Source organism: Ascaphus truei, chromosome 10, assembly GCF_040206685.1.
Source record: "Ascaphus truei isolate aAscTru1 chromosome 10, aAscTru1.hap1, whole genome shotgun sequence".
Classification (NCBI taxonomy): Eukaryota; Metazoa; Chordata; class Amphibia; order Anura; family Ascaphidae; genus Ascaphus; species Ascaphus truei.
In genome coordinates, this window is record NC_134492.1 from 9,236,040 (window position 1) to 9,254,947 (window position 18,908).

An 18,908-nucleotide genomic window follows, 5' to 3' on the forward strand; every position below is an offset into this window, starting at 1 on the left:
AGGGGGGCGCAGCTCCAAAAGTTTGCGCACCCCTGGTTTATTGTTTAGATTAGAGGTAGCCAACTCCAGTTTTCAAGAGCAATCAACAGGTGAGGTTTTTATCCCTGCTTCAGCACAGGTGGTTCAGTCGTTGACCTATTGGCTGCTCTTGAGGACTGGATCCCTGGTTTAGATAATAAGACTTGGTAATGACCAGCTATAGTGGGTTCCATTCAGTAAGTAGGTTTAGCTGTGCTGTGTGTATTTAAGGTTGGTACATTGAATTGACCAGTCCTACGCATTAATGTGATCATAGCTTTGTGATTGTGCAAGGACATGGTACCTCAATGCCACCTTTTAATTTACAGCTAAAGTCTAGTAATAATTTGAAATACTGTGGCCCATATTTACTAAGCGCTGCTATTCCATAAGACTCCTTTCAGCGCCGTTAGTCGCCTTACTGCTCGGTTAAGTGAATGGTCCGGAAGGTGGCTAATGGAGTAAGCCCCACTTGGTAACTATGGGTCTACATGTTTACAATCACTAACTGGCTGTTTTTCCTGTCTATGCTTCTAGGTGGATATTGGGATACCTTGTCCACAGAGGATTGTCCAGTTGCCAGACATTGCTTGGGACCAATATACCGCAAGTCTTGGGAACTTTGAAAGAGAATTGAAAAATCGGAAACGTAACTCAAGCAAAGTGAAGTTAATTTTTGATAAGGGTAAGCAGGAGACGGTGCCGGTGTTATCCGCGACTTTTCTGTTGAATCACTCTGGGCTCTGCGTTTTGACTTTTGTTTGTTGCTTACAGTTGGATTACCTGCAAGCCCCCAAAGAACTGCGGAGCATAGCAAGGATGGCGAGTCTACGTCATATTCTGTTTTGCCCCAAAGTGATGGTCAAGATGACTGTACAAGTAGTTCACAGGTAACTTTGGCTGCTTTGTTTTGTCTTTTCTATACATGTTTTGTCATTGGCATGTCATGTGCTACTGGTTTAGTCAACTTTATGCCGCTGAGAGCATATCATTATAATTCTCTCTGAAGGGCAGAGAGAGGAAGCCATTTACACTACCCCAAACATAAATCCTTTGCTCCTTTCTAAAAGGATCATGTACCCAATACTTTGCACGGTTTTATTATTTTTTTTTATAGTTTTCTCTCTACGTCTGTCTGTTTCTTAGGGCTGGGACCCGCTGCGCCCGGCGGCGCGGGCGGCCGCGTGAGCGTTCCCCACCAGCAGGGGAATCCTCCCGAGCCGGTCCCAGTCCCCCCTCGCTGCTGGCTCACTACGCGCAGTGACGCGTCAGCCGCCAGGGGATGCAAGAAAATTGTGATCCCGAGCGGTGACGCGTCACGTGGTGCGCTGATGAGCCAATCAGCGGCGGGAGCTGTCATAAGGCAGCTTCCTACACAAGTGGGTGTGTGTCGTTTGTGTGTGTCGTTTGTGTGTGTCGTTTGTGTGTGTCGTTTGTGTGTGTCGTTTGTGTGTGTCGTTTGTGGCAGAAGGGGGAGGGAGCTGCTTACCTTACAGCAGCTCCCTCCTGCAGCCCGAGCCCGTGGAGGGAGGGGGGGGAGGGGGGAGTAGCGGGTCCCTCCGCTCAAACCACGCCCTCCGGCTCCCTACAGACCGCATAACGCGGTCTGTGTCTGTCAGCGCCCCGCCTGTCTGCAGTGCGGGCGCTTACTGAGGGAGCGGGGCCTTAGCCTTACTCTAATTTCTAGAGCTATTAAATCTAATGTATTATGAATTTTAAAAAAAGGTGTATAATCATTTGTTTGCCGTAGTTGTCTAAAATATAACATTTGGAGTGAACACGGTGCTTGCATTTTGCTTTACCTGGTAGTTATATACCAAATGATAATTGGTGTGCAAATATTTACTATGTTTCCGCTATAATGGTCACAAAATAGCTTCACTTTCAATTTAAAAAAACTATCGGGCCGCTATTAGTGTGCCATTATGCAGGATAATCTTTAACATGATGTCCTAATTATTGTTATTCTCAGAAATAGAGTTGCTTGGCGTTTCTCTATTCAATTTGTCTTCATTTTGTTTTTGCTAATGTGTTTAAAACAGATAAAAGGCAGTGTATGTGCGGAGAACAAGCCTGGGACCTTTAATCAGCTGTGGAGTGTGGAGGAGCAGGTAATGGTCTCTGCAGTGTGATGTACCACATGTTACACCGTTATTACACCGTTATTACACCGTTATTACACCGTTAAGTGTTTATTTGATTCATGGTTGTGGATTCCTCTTGCAAAGCTTTTTCATGTGTTAAATTTAATTAGATGTTTTCCCAAGGAATTTATGATAAACTTAATTCAGCTGGCCTAACCTCTGTTCCTGTTACTCTTGGTTTCTCAGCTTTATTATTTATGATTAATAATTGTAATGAAAGCATTGCAATAATCAAGATATTCACTTTTAAACTTTAAGAAAGTATGGTATCCTGGTATTTTTTTTTAATGTTTGCACAAATGTATGTATGTATAATTTTATTTAGTACTGTACACATTTTGAATCAAAGAACACAAACTTGCCGAAAGAAGAACAGGGCCCCTATAGACTAGCACTCTTTCAAACTGAATAGTGACGGATTAAAATATAACCTTTATTGGGTATGATAATAAAATATATTTGGACAAACTAAACATAAAGTAAATAGGAATGACGCTATTAATAATGAGTGAATATATGCCACACGTGTCGGCTTACTAAATTGGCATAAATCCCTAATAAATAGGGTTATGATTAGCCAGGTAGGGCTGTGTAGACCTCTTTAGGTTTATGGCCAGTGTACACTGGGATAGATTGATCGAATATATTCCCAGGTATCCCGTAGCACGTCTATGTACAAATTTTACAGTACAAGGTAAATAAATTACAAACAATGGGGGAAAAAGTTAATGACCGCATAAGGCAAAGGGAGACCCCGCCCGAAGAGCTTACAATCTAAGGTACGTTGGAAGGCTTTCGGACAATAGGAGTAAAAGTGCATTATTAGACGTACAGTCAAGAGAAGTCGAGTGTATCTGGAGTTTGTAGCAGAAGCGCAGAACGTTTAGTGAGATGCTGCTTTTAAGAGGTGGATTTTCAGCAGGGATTTGACTACGGAAAGTGAAGGTGCTTGACGAATATTGACTGGAAGAGCGTTCCATAGGTAGGGAGAGATTAGTGAGAGAGGGGGAGGGATCCATAGGTAGGGAGAGATTAGTGAGAGAGGGGGGAGCGTTCCATAGGTAGTGAGAGATTAGTGAGAGAGGGAGGAGCGTTCCATAGGTAGGGAGAGAGGGAGGAGCGTTCCATAGGTAGGGAGAGATTAGTGAGAGAGGGGGGAGCGTTCCATAGGTAGGGAGAGATTAGTGAGAGAGGGGGGAGCGTTCCATAGGTAGTGAGAGAGGGAGGAGCGTTCCATAGGTAGAGAGAGATTAGTGAGAGAGGGAGGAGCGTTCCATAGGTAGAGAGAGATTAGTTTGAGAGGGAGGAGCGTTCCATAGGGAGGGAGAGATTAGTGAGAGAGGGAGGAGCGTTCCATAGGTAGGGAGAGATTAGTGAGAGAGGGGGGAGCGTTCCATAGGTAGTGAGAGAGGGAGGAGCGTTCCATAGGCAGGGAGAGATTAGTGAGAGAGGGAGGAGCGTTCCATAGGTAGGGAGAGATTAGTGAGAGAGGGAGGAGCGTTCCATAGGTAGAGAGAGATTAGTGAGAGAGGGAGGAGCGTTCCATAGGCAGGGAGAGATTAGTGAGAGAGGGAGGAGCGTTCCATAGGTAGAGAGAGATTAGTGAGAGAGGGAGGAGCGTTCCATAGGCAGGGAGAGATTAGTGAGAGAGGGGGGAGCGTTCCATAGGTAGGGAGAGATTAGTGAGAGAGGGGGGAGCGTTCCATAGGTAGTGAGAGAGGGGGGAGCGTTCCATAGGTAGGGAGAGATTAGTGAGAGAGGGAGGAGCGTTCCATAGGCAGGGAGAGATTAGTGAGAGAGGGGGGAGCGTTCCATAGGTAGGGAGAGATTAGTGAGAGAGGGGGGAGCGTTCCATAGGTAGTGAGAGAGGGAGGAGCGTTCCATAGGTAGTGAGAGAGGGAGGAGCGTTCCATAGGTAGGGAGAGATTAGTGAGAGAGGGGGGAGCGTTCCATAGGTAGTGAGAGAGGGAGGAGCGTTCCATAGGTAGAGAGAGATTAGTGAGAGAGGGAGGAGCGTTCCATAGGTAGTGAGAGAGGGAGGAGCGTTCCATAGGTAGTGAGAGAGGGAGGAGCGTTCCATAGGTAGAGAGAGATTAGTGAGAGAGGGAGGAGCGTTCCATAGGTAGTGAGAGAGGGAGGAGCGTTCCATAGGTAGGGAGAGATTAGTGAGAGAGGGGGGAGCGTTCCATAGGTAGTGAGAGAGGGAGGAGCGTTCCATAGGCAGGGAGAGATTAGTGAGAGAGGGAGGAGCGTTCCATAGGTAGGGAGAGATTAGTGAGAGAGGGAGGAGCGTTCCATAGGGAGGGAGAGATAAGTGAGAGAGGGAGGAGCGTTCCATAGGTAGGGAGAGATTAGTGAGAGAGGGAGGAGCGTTCCATAGGCAGGGAGAGATTAGTGAGAGAGGGAGGAGCGTTCCATAGGCAGGGAGAGATTAGTGAGAGAGGGAGGAGCGTTCCATAGGCAGGGAGAGATTAGTGAGAGAGGGAGGAGCGTTCCATAGGCAGGGAGAGATTAGTGAGAGAGGGAGGAGCGTTCCATAGGCAGGGAGAGATTAGTGAGAGAGGGAGGAGCGTTCCATAGGCAGGGAGAGATTAGTGAGAGAGGGAGGAGCGTTCCATAGGCAGGGAGAGATTAGTGAGAGAGGGAGGAGCGTTCCATAGGCAGGGAGAGATTAGTGAGAGAGGGAGGAGCGTTCCATAGGCAGGGAGAGATTAGTGAGAGAGGGAGGAGCGTTCCATAGGTAGAGAGAGATTAGTGAGAGAGGGAGGAGCGTTCCATAGGCAGGGAGAGATTAGTGAGAGAGGGAGGAGCGTTCCATAGGCAGGGAGAGATTAGTGAGAGAGGGAGGAGCGTTCCATAGGTAGAGAGAGATTAGTGAGAGAGGGAGGAGCGTTCCATAGGCAGGGAGAGATTAGTGAGAGAGGGAGGAGCGTTCCATAGGCAGGGAGAGATTAGTGAGAGAGGGAGGAGCGTTCCATAGGTAGAGAGAGATTAGTGAGAGAGGGAGGAGCGTTCCATAGGTAGAGAGAGATTAGTGAGAGAGGGAGGAGCGTTCCATAGGCAGGGAGAGATTAGTGAGAGGTTTGAGACGGGAGAGGGCTGTTGTGGTAAAAGGTGCAAAGATGAGACAACCTTGGGTTGAGCGTAAGAGATGAGTAGGGGCGTAATGAGACCAGAGTTTAGATTAATGTAAGTGCAGAGCCTTAAAAGAAAGAAGGAGAATGTTGTAGTTGATACAAGAACAGTACCCATCTTCACACTGAGACCCAAAAGGTCAAAACAACTGTCTGTGAGTAGGGTTACTGGCTCTGCACTTCTGTAACCCAGTCTGTGTTGAAAAAGCTGTGTAATACTCAGGGATAAGCTTATTGGGGTCCATGTTAAAATGGATAAGAAGTAAAAGGGTGACACTGTGCTCATTTGCATGTCATTTCCCAGAATCCCTGGCTGCAGTGGAAGCAGTGCATGCTGAGTGACTATGGGGGAAAGGCGGGGTTGTGGACCTGTCTGAGACGTGTGAATGGGCTCATACGGTCTTTTTTTTTTAATCTTTGTAGTTTATACGGAAATTACTAGGAAACCAGCAGTGAAAGTTCAGGAGCGCGGGAGCAGATACGCGCCTAGAACAGCTGGAGATGTGGGCAGCAGCGTTTTGAATGGATTGTAAGGGAGAGAAGTGTGAGGCAGTAATAATACGGGAGAGAACAAGGGCGTGTGTAAATGTTGTCAAGATTTAATATCAAACTCGTGGAAATGGGCTTCCAGTGTATTCGTTGTGTATTGATAGTGCCAGGATAAAAGGGAATAATACACTTCAGTCCTTTCTTACTTTAAAATGCCTGCAATGTGTTACTACTTTTATACTTCCCTTCACAGGCTTCAGAGATTAGCTAGAGAGATGCATATTTCCTATTACTTGTATTCATAACACATGGGCTCTGGACGGAATAAATTGAATGGTAGATATTAAGGCCTTTACCGAACCCTTCCTATACCTCCCTCCCTCTTTCTTTTCCTTCCCATGAGGCTCAGGCTAAGGACCCGCTGTGGTCGGCGGCGCGGGCCACCAGCCCCTTACCTCCAGTCTGGAGGTCCCCGCTGGCTCCTTCCGACGTGGCTGACTGCGTGCTGTGACGCGTCAGCCGGCCGGAGCTGCAAGCTTCTGGTGATCAGAAGCGCTGACGCGTCACATGGTGCACGAGACAGCCAATGAGATGGGAAGGAGGGGAGCGACAGTGAACGGGAGGCGTCCTCCAGCCCTGAAATGGGTTTTGTGGCAGAATACTATTTAATAAGTGCTACTGTATGTGACCTAGTGGAGGTCCTGTTAGCAGAATGGGGCACACCCACAGGTGAAGAGGAGACTCGTGAGGTTCGGTATATTGACCCACCATACCTTTCTGTCTGTGTTCTGAGGATCGCACTTGGCCGCGCCCCCCAACCCGCTTTGGTCAACAACAAAAAACCCACACCGAAAAAAGTCAGCTGCAGATCGCGTTGCAGTGACTTGCACGCGTCTCCGGCAAGCAAGGCGGCCGTGCGGACACGTGCAGCGGGTCCTCAGCCTTACACTGTCCATCTTTTTGCTTCTCACCCTCTCCACGTGGCGGTCATCTGTCATCCACCTACCTCTACTCATCCCTGTTCTGTCTCTCTGACTTGGAATCATGACTACTTCTTTCTCTCATCCGACTCCCCTTCTATTCTCCATAAGGACTCCAACTGCCATATTGATTACCACTTTCTCCCTTGGGCTTCCCACTTTCTCTAACCTCTTTTGGCTTTCACCAATGGACTGCAGCCAACACCCGCAAGAACGGCCATTACCTGGACCTGGTTTTCACAAAAAAACAGCTCTCTGATTTCTCCACGTCCCACTTTCCCTGACCATCTCATTTAAGCTCTCACTTCTCCCCGTCACCTCCCCTCATTTCTGCAGACCTGCGCTCTATTAATCTACTTGTTCTTGACTCCACTTTGCGCTCCTCCCTCTTCTCCCTCTCCTCTTTCTGCTCTCCTATAGATCCACAACCTGCTCATGAACTACAGCTCTGCCCTATCCTCCTCTTTTGATCTACATGCCCCTCTTTTTTTCATCTCCTGTTCTCGCCCTTCTAACCCCCAGACATTGGCAATTTTGCCACATACGTATTTGGTTAGCTCCGTTGGCTGATACTATACATCTCTCATGCGTTTACCATGACCTCTTGCAGGCGCACTTACCAGAACACCCTCCTGCTGTTTTAAGTTCTCCCTACTTACCACTTACATTGTAAGCTCTTTGGGGCAGGGACTGCGTTTCCTAATGTCACTTTTATGTATGCGCGCTTATTCCTGCTATATCGTTTATTACTGCTGTAAAGCGCTATGTACATGGATGGCGCTATATAAATAAAGATATATTAATATATATTATACATATATATTATTTGACCTACGCTCCTGATCTTGGAACAATAAGTATTATGTCTTAACTTGTTATGTTTAACAAAATACATTGCATTTAATTAAATTGTGATCTCTCCTAATAATTAATATTTTTTTAACGGTCGGATTGTAACTCATTAGTTTAACAATCAGAGTAACAAGTTGGCAGAGGGCGTTCCAAATAACTATTTACCAATGTTATTGCTTAGGCAATATATTGCTCGCCACTCCAGAAACAAAGGTATTCGTTCGAAGGAGCTGCTCCTGTTCAGGACACAATTTCTCTCCAGCACAATAGGGGTTTTGAAATGGACACAGAAATTGTCTGTACATTTTTAGGTCCAGGTTTCGAAATGCTTCCTTTAATCTAAACTAAAGTAGCGTATAAGCATGTCTTCTATGATGATCATAAATGGGCATTAAGGAGTTGTACTGGGGTTAGGTTTTTTGGGCTATGGTCTCCAACTAGAAGACTTTAAAAAAAAAAAAAAAAGGTTTGAGAATTTAGTGCTGCCTTATGATAAAAGTATTTCGAATCAGTTTAAAATGACTTCATTCTGTATAATATGGAACACAGTGACTTTAACAATGTTATTGGTTCTTGTTTAGAAAAAACTGGAGCTGCTGCTCTTAAAGTTCCCCCCAGAGGAGGTGGAGACCAGGCGATGGCAGAAGGTTGCTGATGAGCTGGGAAATAGAACGGCAAAGCAGGTAAGGGGATCTTGCTAATAAAACCAGATGATATGCCTTTGTAGCATTTTAGGGACTGACAAGGTCATGTTGATGACTGCATGATTACTAAACTAGTTACTTTTTCAGGAAGTAGTCCCGTCATGTGCATCAACTGGAAAAGATCCATGTGCATTTTAATATGTCAGTAAGACACAGTTGGCCACTTAATGTTGAGTGTATTGTATTATACATGTGTTGTATACACCAAATACAACATATAATCACAGCTTCTCTGTGTGGGGGTAAAAAGGGAATGCATTCAAACCTGTAGATACTTTGCATATCCACGCCCAACTAACTGTAGGCTTTTTGCGCACCATGTGTTAGACAGGCTTGAGGGAGGCGGAACAACAAGCTTGCTCCAGCTTAGAGTAAGTGCAGCAATCTTTATAGTAACATGGAGCAAAGCTTCTACATTTCCCTTGTGATTATGGGTTGAGATAATCTGTATAATTGTTTTGTCTATTAGGTTGCAAGTCGTGTGCAGAAATACTTTATAAAGCTGACTAAAGCTGGCATTCCAGTACCAGGGAGAACACCAAATTTGTATATGTATTCTAAAAAGGTAAGATTCCACTTATTTGTCTTACCAAATGGGAACCCCTTACTTACATGCTAACACGTTATCTAATGAATGTCCTATTAAATAGTCATTGGTTTTGTAAACCTCTTGTAATGTGATTGACTTCCTCAAACAAATAGTCCTGTTTAAAGCAGCTATTTATCTGTTTTGGTTTCTCTTCAGATTTTCTTATTTGAGGGAACTGGAAATCAGAGGCTTGTCAATTAAATGTGTCCTTATTACAGGGGAGCCCAACTCCAGTCCTCAAGGGCCACCAACAGGTCAGGTTTTCAGGATATCCCTGCTTGAGCCACCTGTGCTGAATCAGTAGCTCAGTCGAAGACTGCATCACCTGTGCTGAAGCAGGGATATCCTGAAAACCTGTCCTGTTGGTGTCCCATTAACTCCAACCCTCTCCCATGTTTCAGCTAACCTTTGACTTTAAAATAATAAAAAAATACCCATATATTTCATTTTACAAAATAATCTGACCTTGAATTTGTACTTATACCACCTCTTATGATTTGTTAAACGCGTCAGATTTATTCTGCACCAAAATAGCTTGTGCGTGTCGCGTGCAACGCCTGCGCAACTTGGCTGTCATTGGCCCTAATAGGCAATATAGTCTAACCGACTTCCTTGCAGTGGCCTCCTCTTTGGACAGCATCAGTCTGGAAAGCAGCCCCGGCATAAACACCGAGCATGTTATACTTTGCAACAGTTTGGGGTTTATTTACGGCAGTCTCCTGGCTGCTTAATTCATCTATCTTGATGTATGTGCAATACTGGCCTTTTTGACCACAGCACAATATATAATGTTACTATACTGAGAGTGGTGCGCTGTCTTGTTTATATTTTTTGTACAACTGTAGCAAAGCCTGAGTACGAGAATTGCCTTTTTTAATGAATACAGCTGTGTTTGTTTTGCCCTGCTTTTGTAACTGGGAGACTTTAGTGAACAGACCCCTTTGTTTGTCCCCTTAGGTTAATCTGCAGAGAGTAGTCCTAGTTAGCGAGTTTGTGATCCATCTGGCAGCTGTTGAGTGTGTGTGAAAGTTGATTGCAGGAGCAGCCAGCCCAGCTGTGCTAAACATTTAGGCTCTGTTTGTAAGATGTGCAAGATAACAAAGTTATGCTCCTTCCCTAATTTGAATTGGTTAGTGTGCAATGAGGCTGCCTTGAAGCGAAGTAATGTAGCTTATGGCTATGGCCCCTGGTGCAATTAAGTTTCTATAGAAGAAATTTTTCGAAGTCGCATATCCTGTTGTACCTGGAGAGTTAGACAGTTACACTGACCTATATATATTATGTATAATGTAAAAACTATTCCTAATCCTTGTTCTGCAGCTCCTCCTGCAATGTAGGCATTACTCAAGAACAGATGTATCCATCTTTATGTAGAGATGTTAATGTGTAGTAATTGTAGGCCTTCATCGCTTTATTCTAGCTTTACACACCTCCAATTTGGGTTCTGGTTCATGATTTCCCACTTTCCCATGATATAAACATTATCTCTCTTGATATTTTTTTGTTAGTGAATGGTTTTTTTTGTGTGTGTTTATTTGAAGGCTACAAACAAACGACAACATGCCCTTAACAAACACCTCTTCCGACCTTCCACCTTCATGACATCCCATGAACCTCCCGTCTACATGGACGAGGATGATGACCACTCCAGTTTCAACAGCAGGGACCTTGATGCAGCTGGTGATGAAGAACTATCGGTAACTTTGACAAATGTCCTTAATACACAGGCTGCAGCAGTTATTCTGCGGCACTGTGCAACCTTCCCAAAGGGCACCATTTTTAAACTTGAGGATCAATTTTAGTTTTAGGCAGTCGGCCTATATGGTAGGATTACACTATCCCTTGGCTTTATTTATAATCGTATTTTTTCCCAGCTGCAGTCTGTTTAAACTAGGGGAGTCAAGCACGGGTCCTCAAGGGCCACCAACAAGTCAGGTTTTCAGGATATCCATGCTTCAGCATAAGGGGCTCAGTCGTGACTGAGATTCTGATTGAGCCATCTGATGAAGCAGTTGTCGTCTTTTGTTTAATAACATTGGTCCTGATTTCTGTTTCTTATACATGGTTTTCTAATCTCATTCTCCGGTTCCCTTTAGCCCGCTTCCATGGTCGGCGAGAGCGCGCAGAGGAGTGCGTGCGCGATCATCATGCCATTAGGCAATGATTGCAGCCATAGGCAGCGCACAGTGCGCGAGGAATATCAATTTGATTCCATGGCGTGATGGCCAGGTCACGTGAGCGGTTCGCCCAATGAGGGCGAACTATCTCCATGACGTCACAGCCACGCCTGCCGTCGCGTCTACCCTAGCCACAAATCGCTGCAGCTAAAAGGGGGGTGATGTCACGGACGCAAGCGCGCGGTCAACATGGACCCAGCCTTAGGCTCCATCCACTCTAGTGCAGGGGTGGCCAACTCCAGTCCTGAAGGGCCACCAACAGGTCAGGTTTTATGAATATCACTGCTTCAGTACAGGTCAATGATTGAGCCACCTGTGCTGAAGCAGGGATATCCTTAAAACCTGATCTGTTGCAGGAGTAACTTGGCTTGTTAATATAGTGTTAGTCATTCCAACACTAGAGCGTTAAAGATGTTTCTTTGGATACATAGCAAGTACATTGTAAAGTCATACTGAAAGTGTAGGCAAAGTAAGCAATCTTTTCTATTTGGCAATTAAGCTACAGTTTTCTAGTAAATAATAGTGCATTTGAGTACTGGAAATATGTAAAATATTAGTGAATTGAAGAATGCTGGAGTTATCATTTTTAACAGTTCTAGAGTCCTTCAGTATTAGGCGAAACCTTTTTTATTTGGACTAACAATTGATATTATAAGACAAGTTTGAGAGTTCTCTTCCTCAGGTCAGCAATGCTGATTTACAGAGATCCCGTGAGTTTAACCATCCCCTCTGCCATGAATTCTTCAGCCTGTCTTAGATTACTTGGATTTTTACATCGGTGTTAAACTTGTGGGATCTCTTAAATCAGCATTGCTGACCTGAGGAAGAGAACTCTCGAAAACTTGTCTTATATTATCAATTGTTTGTCCGAATTAAAAAGTTTTCACCTAATGCTGAAGTACTCATTTACTATCGAAACTTGACTAACATAACTATTTCTATTTAATTTATAATAGTTCTAGCAAACTGGAGAAATAAAATATCAAACGCCTGAGAATAGATAACAATTAAGTGTCTTTGATAAGTTTTCTAAGTATGAGCCCTGTCGAAATGAATTCCCAGGTGTTTGCACTTGCTTATCACAGCTGCATTGCATGTATATTATAGAGGGGCAATCCCAGAAAAACAATTGTCACCCACTTGCTAATTACTTGAGATACATGTGTCTCGCGTGAATACATCCTAGAAAACGCAGGCAGCTGAGTAGGTATGAGAGAGAATGTGCAGACTGTGTCTGCCCTTACTGATGGGTTCACCTGCTAACTTGACAAACCTCTCTCCCATTAATCAGGATGAAGAAGGTATTCCACTGGCCTGTCGGGAGCTAGAGGAATATAAAGAGCTGCTTCAGTTAAAGAAGTTAAAGAAGCAAAAGCTGCTGCAGATCCAGGCAGAAAGTGGCTTTGTGCAGCACGTTGGCTTCAAAGTAAGTGCCATTTATCGATCCCTAACCAGACTTATATGCACATACAGTACAAGAGGTTTCTTCCGCTCACAGCCCCAGTGAAGCCCACATACACATCACCTCTCATCTTCATTTCATTCATATTTCTTACAAATACGTAGTGTGGAATCAGCTCATAGCCCTAATGTATTTTGTGCCGTCGCTATAATCTTCTGACGGAAGAGTCGTGGCATTTGCCAGGGTATTTAATACCGCCCCAGAGCATAGATACTAATAATGGCAACGATCAGTCCAGTGGGGGAAATCTTGATGTTTGGTGCCTTTTTTACATTTATTTTTAACTGAGCTTTAAATCATTTTGGAAGATGACTTGGAAGATATTGTAGTTGGCGTCTATTTCTTCTCAGTGATGGATATGTTGTTAAATGCTCATTTAATAGCAAGGAGAATACTTCAATGCCAATTCACTTTTTAAGAATGCTTTGATATTCTGAGTTCTTCCCAAATGTTCGTTTCTTTCCAAAAAAACTAGGGAAGTTGTTAAGTCTTTATGTACAATTGTACATATACATTTCATTTCTATAGCGTCAACAGTGTATGCCACACTTGCACAAAATGACAGTACAATGTAAATAAACGACAAACAATAGTGATACGTGCAACAGGTAAATGAAAAGATAATACAAAGGGAGCCCCTGTCCCAAAGAGCTTACAATCTAAGTGTTATGTTGATGCGTACAGTCACAGTAAGCATGAAAGTGAATTATTTCAAGTGCAGACAGGGAGATTAAGGGCATCTGGAGTCAGTAATGTGGAAGCATAGATAATTGAATGAGCTGGAGATTTTTTTTTTGAGAGGAATTTTCAGCTGGGCATTGAATGTGGAAAGGGAAAGTGCTGGATGACTATTGAGTATAAAGGCGTTCCGTAGGTAGGGAGAGGGCTGCAGAGGTAAAAGGAGAAAGATGGGGCCACCATTAGTGTTTTAGTGGTAACGGAACGGCAATATTTAATAACCGCATTTATATGTACAGAGAGAGAAAGGGAGGAGTGTACCTGCGAGACTGTGTGGATAGTAGTGTTATTGACTAATGGGAAAGGGAACCATGGGGCCTTGTTCGGGAAGGAATCTGAGCAGCTCTGTTCTAGCCATGTTAAGCGTCAGGCGACGAAGGGCCGTCATCCAGGCGACGAAGGACAATCATCCAGCCAGACTGGTGATGGACACGCTGCAGTCTTTGACTGGACTGCAGATGTATGTATGTGTAGGTAAATATAGTTGTTGTCATCATCATCATAGAGATAATGGCTGAATCCAAAGGAGTCAGTGATGTCACCTAGCGAGAGGCCTTAAAGCAGCAATACTAGCTTCCAACTTTATTTTTCTTACAATCGTTTGGTGCTCCTGTTATACATCTGTCAAAATACCGATTGTGTGCCTAACATAATGGCCGCTTCAGTCAGTGTAACTCAGCAGCTACAATGTATCCTGATGTTACCTTAGTAACATCTATTGTTACAGTTCACAGCTGGAACTGCTGGGAATATTGGCAACAAATTAACACAAACAGGAAAGTGTTCCAAAGATCTTGCACTGCTGGGGAGGCGGGCTAAACCTGCAATACAAATGGAGGGATGCTTTAAAACTCATTAAAAATAGAATTAAGAGATGAATAAAAACAAAAAAAATCAGTCATTATTATCTAATACTACAGAACACCACATACGATTTCACATGTTCTGCTGCTGTAGCTGAGCATTGGGGTGCCCCTGCAGAGCATTCATAGAGCAGGGGTACACCTGCAGAGCATTCATAGAGCAGGGGTACACCTGCAGAGCATTCATAGAGCAGGGGTACACCTGCAGAGCATTCATAGAGCAGGGGTGCACCTGCAGAGCGTTCCATAGAGCAGGGGTGCACCTGCAGAGCATTCCATAGAGCAGGGGTACACCTGCAGAGCGTTCCATAGAGCAGGGGTGCACCTGCAGAGCATTCCATAGAGCAGGGGTGCACCTGCAGAGCATTCCATAGAGCAGGGGTGCACCTGCAGAGCATTCCATAGAGCAGGGGTGCACCTGCAGAGCATTCCATAGAGCAGGGGTGCACCTGCAGAGCATTCCATAGAGCAGGGGTGCACCTGCAGAGCATTCCATAGAGCAGGGGTGCACCTGCAGAGCATTCCATAGAGCAGGGGTGCACTTGCAGAGCATTTCATAGAGCAGGGTGCACCTGCAGAGCATTCCATAGAGCAGGGGTGCACTTGCAGAGCATTTCATAGAGCAGGGTGCACCTGCAGAGCATTCCATAGAGCAGGGTGCGCACACTTTTCTGTTTGCCCACTCCCACCAGCTCTCTGGCTTTGGCCGCGTGATGTGGTCGTGTCACGTTGCGTTGTCATTTTACCCCGTGGCGTCCAAGTTAAAGAGGCCTAACCCGGCCTTCCCTCTCCTCCCCCCCTTGGTATTTAATTTAAATACCTTGGTGCAGAGCGCAGGGCCTCTGTAACTAACCATGAAAATCCCACGCCCCCCGGTTTGTGCACCCCTGCCATAGCGGTAGAGACTAAAGGAGCGGTGTGAGAGGTAGGAGATCCAGGGAAGGGCGACGCCATGAGGGGGGAGAATGTGTAGGAGAAGAGGATGATACACAGTACAGAGGTGGAGGAGAGGTGAGAGAGTCAGAATGGAGTCGTTTCTGTGAGATTTTACAATATGGAGACACTGGCTACCCGAGTTCTTCTGTTTATTTTCTTATTTGTAATTTTATTGCTAAACACGATGAAATATTTAATGTGTACCGAATATATTATTTAGTGGTGGAACTGACTGCATTAGGACAGGACAGTGTATTGCAGCCTCCCTGTAACATAAGCATTAAGTATAATAATGTGTGACTCCATCTCATTTACATTTTGCGTTTCTGCATAGCATCTTAACGAGATTCGCCTGGGATTCAGACTTTTTCTCCAAAAGACCTATTTCATATTTTATGTGGCAGAGTTGAAGACGGTTTCATGCTGCTATTAATTTGGATTCCAAACCGAAAAATTCACCCTCCGAGTCCCTTTCATTCTTTCAGGAATAATAGGCATACAAATGCTAATGCTATTTGAGCAATATATTTCATTTGTGTTTGAAAACGAATCATACTTTTACTATTCATGATCATTACTTTTTCATGGCTTTTGTAAGCCACCGCTGTTATTCCTGTTCAATAGTTTCTCTGATCATTTTTGCAGCATCTTTGCACAATTTTCAAATTAGATCTTTTATTAGTCCCCAATCCGTTATATTTGCAAGCCAAGTAAAACAAATGAAAAGCAACTGTGGGATATTTACAATGCGTCCTGTTTGTGATGAAAATGTGTGCTTTTAAACTGTACGGTTTACAACGCAACACGGCCCTTTTATTACTCTATCAAATGTGTATTGCAGTGTGATAACTGCAGGACAGAGCCCATCCAGGGCATTCGGTGGCACTGTCAAGATTGCCTTCCTCAGATGTCTGTGGATTTCTGTGATTCGTGTTCAGACTGGTGAGTGTTAATGTCTTAACATTGCTCAGGTTTGTTCATTTATTTAGAGCAGGGAAGTGAAGGTTAAAGTGAGAGGGGCCATTTGTAATTTCCTATAACATTGTTTTATAGTTTGTTTTCGCTTATTAAATGAGGAAATCCCCACTTGTGTTTGCTTTTTAGACACAGGTTCCCAAGGTTTTGTCCCTAAGCAGATAAATAAATTCCAGTATGATCCGCCAATAGAAACCTGTGAAGACTGTGACTTTCTATTTGCGACCAGAGTGAGGTACTGTAGACCCTGGTGTAGAGATACGCGAACGGGACCAAGTCGTTAGCAAAAATTATAACATATTTTCCTTAGATTTTCAACCTTCAAGAAATGTCACATTACTTGAAAATGAGCAAAAACCACACGGTTCCACAGAGAATTCACCGCTCCACCAACCAGTTTTAATATACCAGACCCTGAAATAGGCCTATTTAGTAGAGTAACTATTGACTTCTATACCTTCCAAAACACACATCTACAGATGTGTCCAGACTTACTGCTTGCGATGCCACGAATGCTTGTCGCCGCCGGACCGCACTGCAGCCATGCGCTATCACTGCTCGTGAGGATTCACGCTGCGGGGGTCCGTGCCCCTGAATGGAGACCCTGCCGCGTTTATCCTTTTGGGTCATTTGCTTGGGGAGAAAACAGATGACTAACTTTTTTTTTAAAAGCGTGGTGCACCCGTCTCACCATCTGCAGCCGTGTTCCCGCGGCGCTGAAGGTAACGGACAGGCTTGTGCAGTATTTCCTTTCCCCTCTCCCCTCCAGCAAAAAGCACCATGTCATGGTCTGTCCTTAAAGAGCCTTCGCTAAGCGCTTGTGAACTCGGACATTTTTTTTACAGGGGAAAAAAGGCCCATTTTGTACGGCTTAAACTCCTGCAAACATTTTGCCCACCTTTCTACCGGGGACTATTGTTTCCCCCGAGGGGAAAAAAAACGTTTAATGCCTCAGAGCTAAAAATGACATATTCAGCTCCCCTGCTCAGATGTGGGGGGGGGGGGGGGGGTTGCAGATAGGAGTCTGGAATTAGATAATGGTTCCACTGGCAGAAAGATAGACTGCCTACTTCTTGGTATATACCGTTGTGTATAGGTTTTATAAGGAATATCTTTTCACAGCCATGTCATGTTTTATATTCTGAAATCGGCTTTAAAGCACCGCCGCATTTTGAGTAATGAAGTTCTCTCTAGCTTTATGCAGATCTGGCTGTAATAGTGATAATCCAGACTGTTTTGAAATGAAGTAAATCAAACTATTTCTTTCTTTTTACACTGCAGTTTATATGAAACAGAAACCCACAAAGAGGACCACCACTTGGAGCCCATTTATAGAGCAGAGACATTCCTAGACAGAGACTACTGCATGTCCCACAGCACCAGTTACAATTACCTTGACCCAAACTACTTCCCAGCAAACAGATGACGTGACGCGCGCAAACATGAGCTTGGTGTTCTCCCCAGAAACAAAGAGTGGCAGAGTTGTCCGTTCAGTTCCCGGTGTAGAAAGATGCTCACCTTTCCTTGACATATTGCTCACAGCATGATACCTTACTGGATGGATTCATTACCCAGCTCTGTGCCTGTTCCAGGTCACTGTACAGAAGCCGAACATTCCACGTGTGCAACAAGGCCACTTCCCTGGAAGCTTCTCCTCTCACCATGTTAACTTATTTCAGATGGTCAGTGTCAGGACACCGATGATGAAAAACCAGACAGAGCAAGTTAAAGATAACACTCTGTTCCAAAGGCTTCCGAAAAATCGGTCATAATGTGAACTATTTATATTAAAACCAGTTTACTAGCTTACAGTTTTGTTGTGAAATATTTTTGCACAGAAACTGACATTTTGAGAAGGTTTTAACCAATCACAGTGTTTGCTTAGAGGAACTACTGTTTAAAACAAATTACTTACCCACTTCTGGACCCTTGCAGGTCGTTGCTTGAATATGAGCTGCTTAATCACATTTGGATATAAGTATGTGTCACAAATGATTTACCTTTGGTGGAGCGCTGTGGCGGGAGCCTGCTCCTGTGGCGGGAGCCTGCTCCTGTGGCGGGAGCCTGCTCCTGTGGCGGGAGCCTGCTCCTGTGGCGGGAGCCTGCTCCTGTGGCGGGAGCCTGCTCCTGTGGCGGGAGCCTGCTGCTGCTGCTGCTGCTTCTGTAACCAGCTCGTGGTGTGTGAATGTCAATTTTCACTCAGATATATTTTTTAAATGTAATGTTCAAATGATCATGTGACGTGTACAAAATATGGTGAAAAAGTGCCAGTGGTAGTAACTGTGTAAATTCTAACACTTAACCTTCTTTATAACTCCTTTCTACACGCAAGTACACAGCCGTCTGCCTCTGCATTTTGGGATTGTCACAGCATCTCGTCAAAGAAAACTGCCTAATATAAATCATGTGTGTGGTCATTTTCCTCTTTTGTAGTCTGCACAAAATCCATGAAAGATTGTATTTTTATTAATATTTAAACGAGTGATTACATAGTCTAAGCAGTGAGCGAGATGTTCACATGCTTTTCTTTTATACTGCTGGATTTTGTTGTGCATCATTTAAAACATTTTGTATGTTTTTTGTTTCCTTATTTGTGTATACAGAATGTTCTTAAATAATCAGTTGTCAGGAGAACTGTGAGAAATAAACTGTGGGTACTGTCTGTTTCTATATCAAAGCTCCATAGTCATTTCTGGGCTCTCGGAAGCTTTGATTACTTTTACGGCTTTGCCTTTAACCGGTACGGATATACAACATTTCACCAAGGTTTCAAATATTTGGGCAGCAAAGGGGGGCGGGGGTGTTGGGTCGGTCATCTTCTATATGCAATAAATAATTCATAACAAA

General features: G+C 44.4%; 1 protein-coding gene across 3 annotated transcripts in view; it reads left to right on the forward strand.

Annotated features, from left to right (window-relative positions):
- The window catches only part of ZZZ3 (zinc finger ZZ-type containing 3), a 64,037-nt gene extending 45,129 nt beyond the window's left edge, over positions 1-18,908 (forward strand). For all 3 annotated transcript variants that reach the window (XM_075615762.1, XM_075615761.1, XM_075615763.1), the window contains 9 exons: positions 556-703; positions 793-908; positions 2,061-2,129; positions 8,199-8,300; positions 8,791-8,886; positions 10,452-10,607; positions 12,379-12,513; positions 15,928-16,028; positions 17,343-18,908. In XM_075615762.1, coding sequence (XP_075471877.1) covers positions 556-703; positions 793-908; positions 2,061-2,129; positions 8,199-8,300; positions 8,791-8,886; positions 10,452-10,607; positions 12,379-12,513; positions 15,928-16,028; positions 17,343-17,487 — 1,068 coding nt within the window. In that variant the 3' untranslated portion in view covers positions 17,488-18,908. The remainder of the gene's footprint in view (positions 1-555; positions 704-792; positions 909-2,060; positions 2,130-8,198; positions 8,301-8,790; positions 8,887-10,451; positions 10,608-12,378; positions 12,514-15,927; positions 16,029-17,342) is intronic.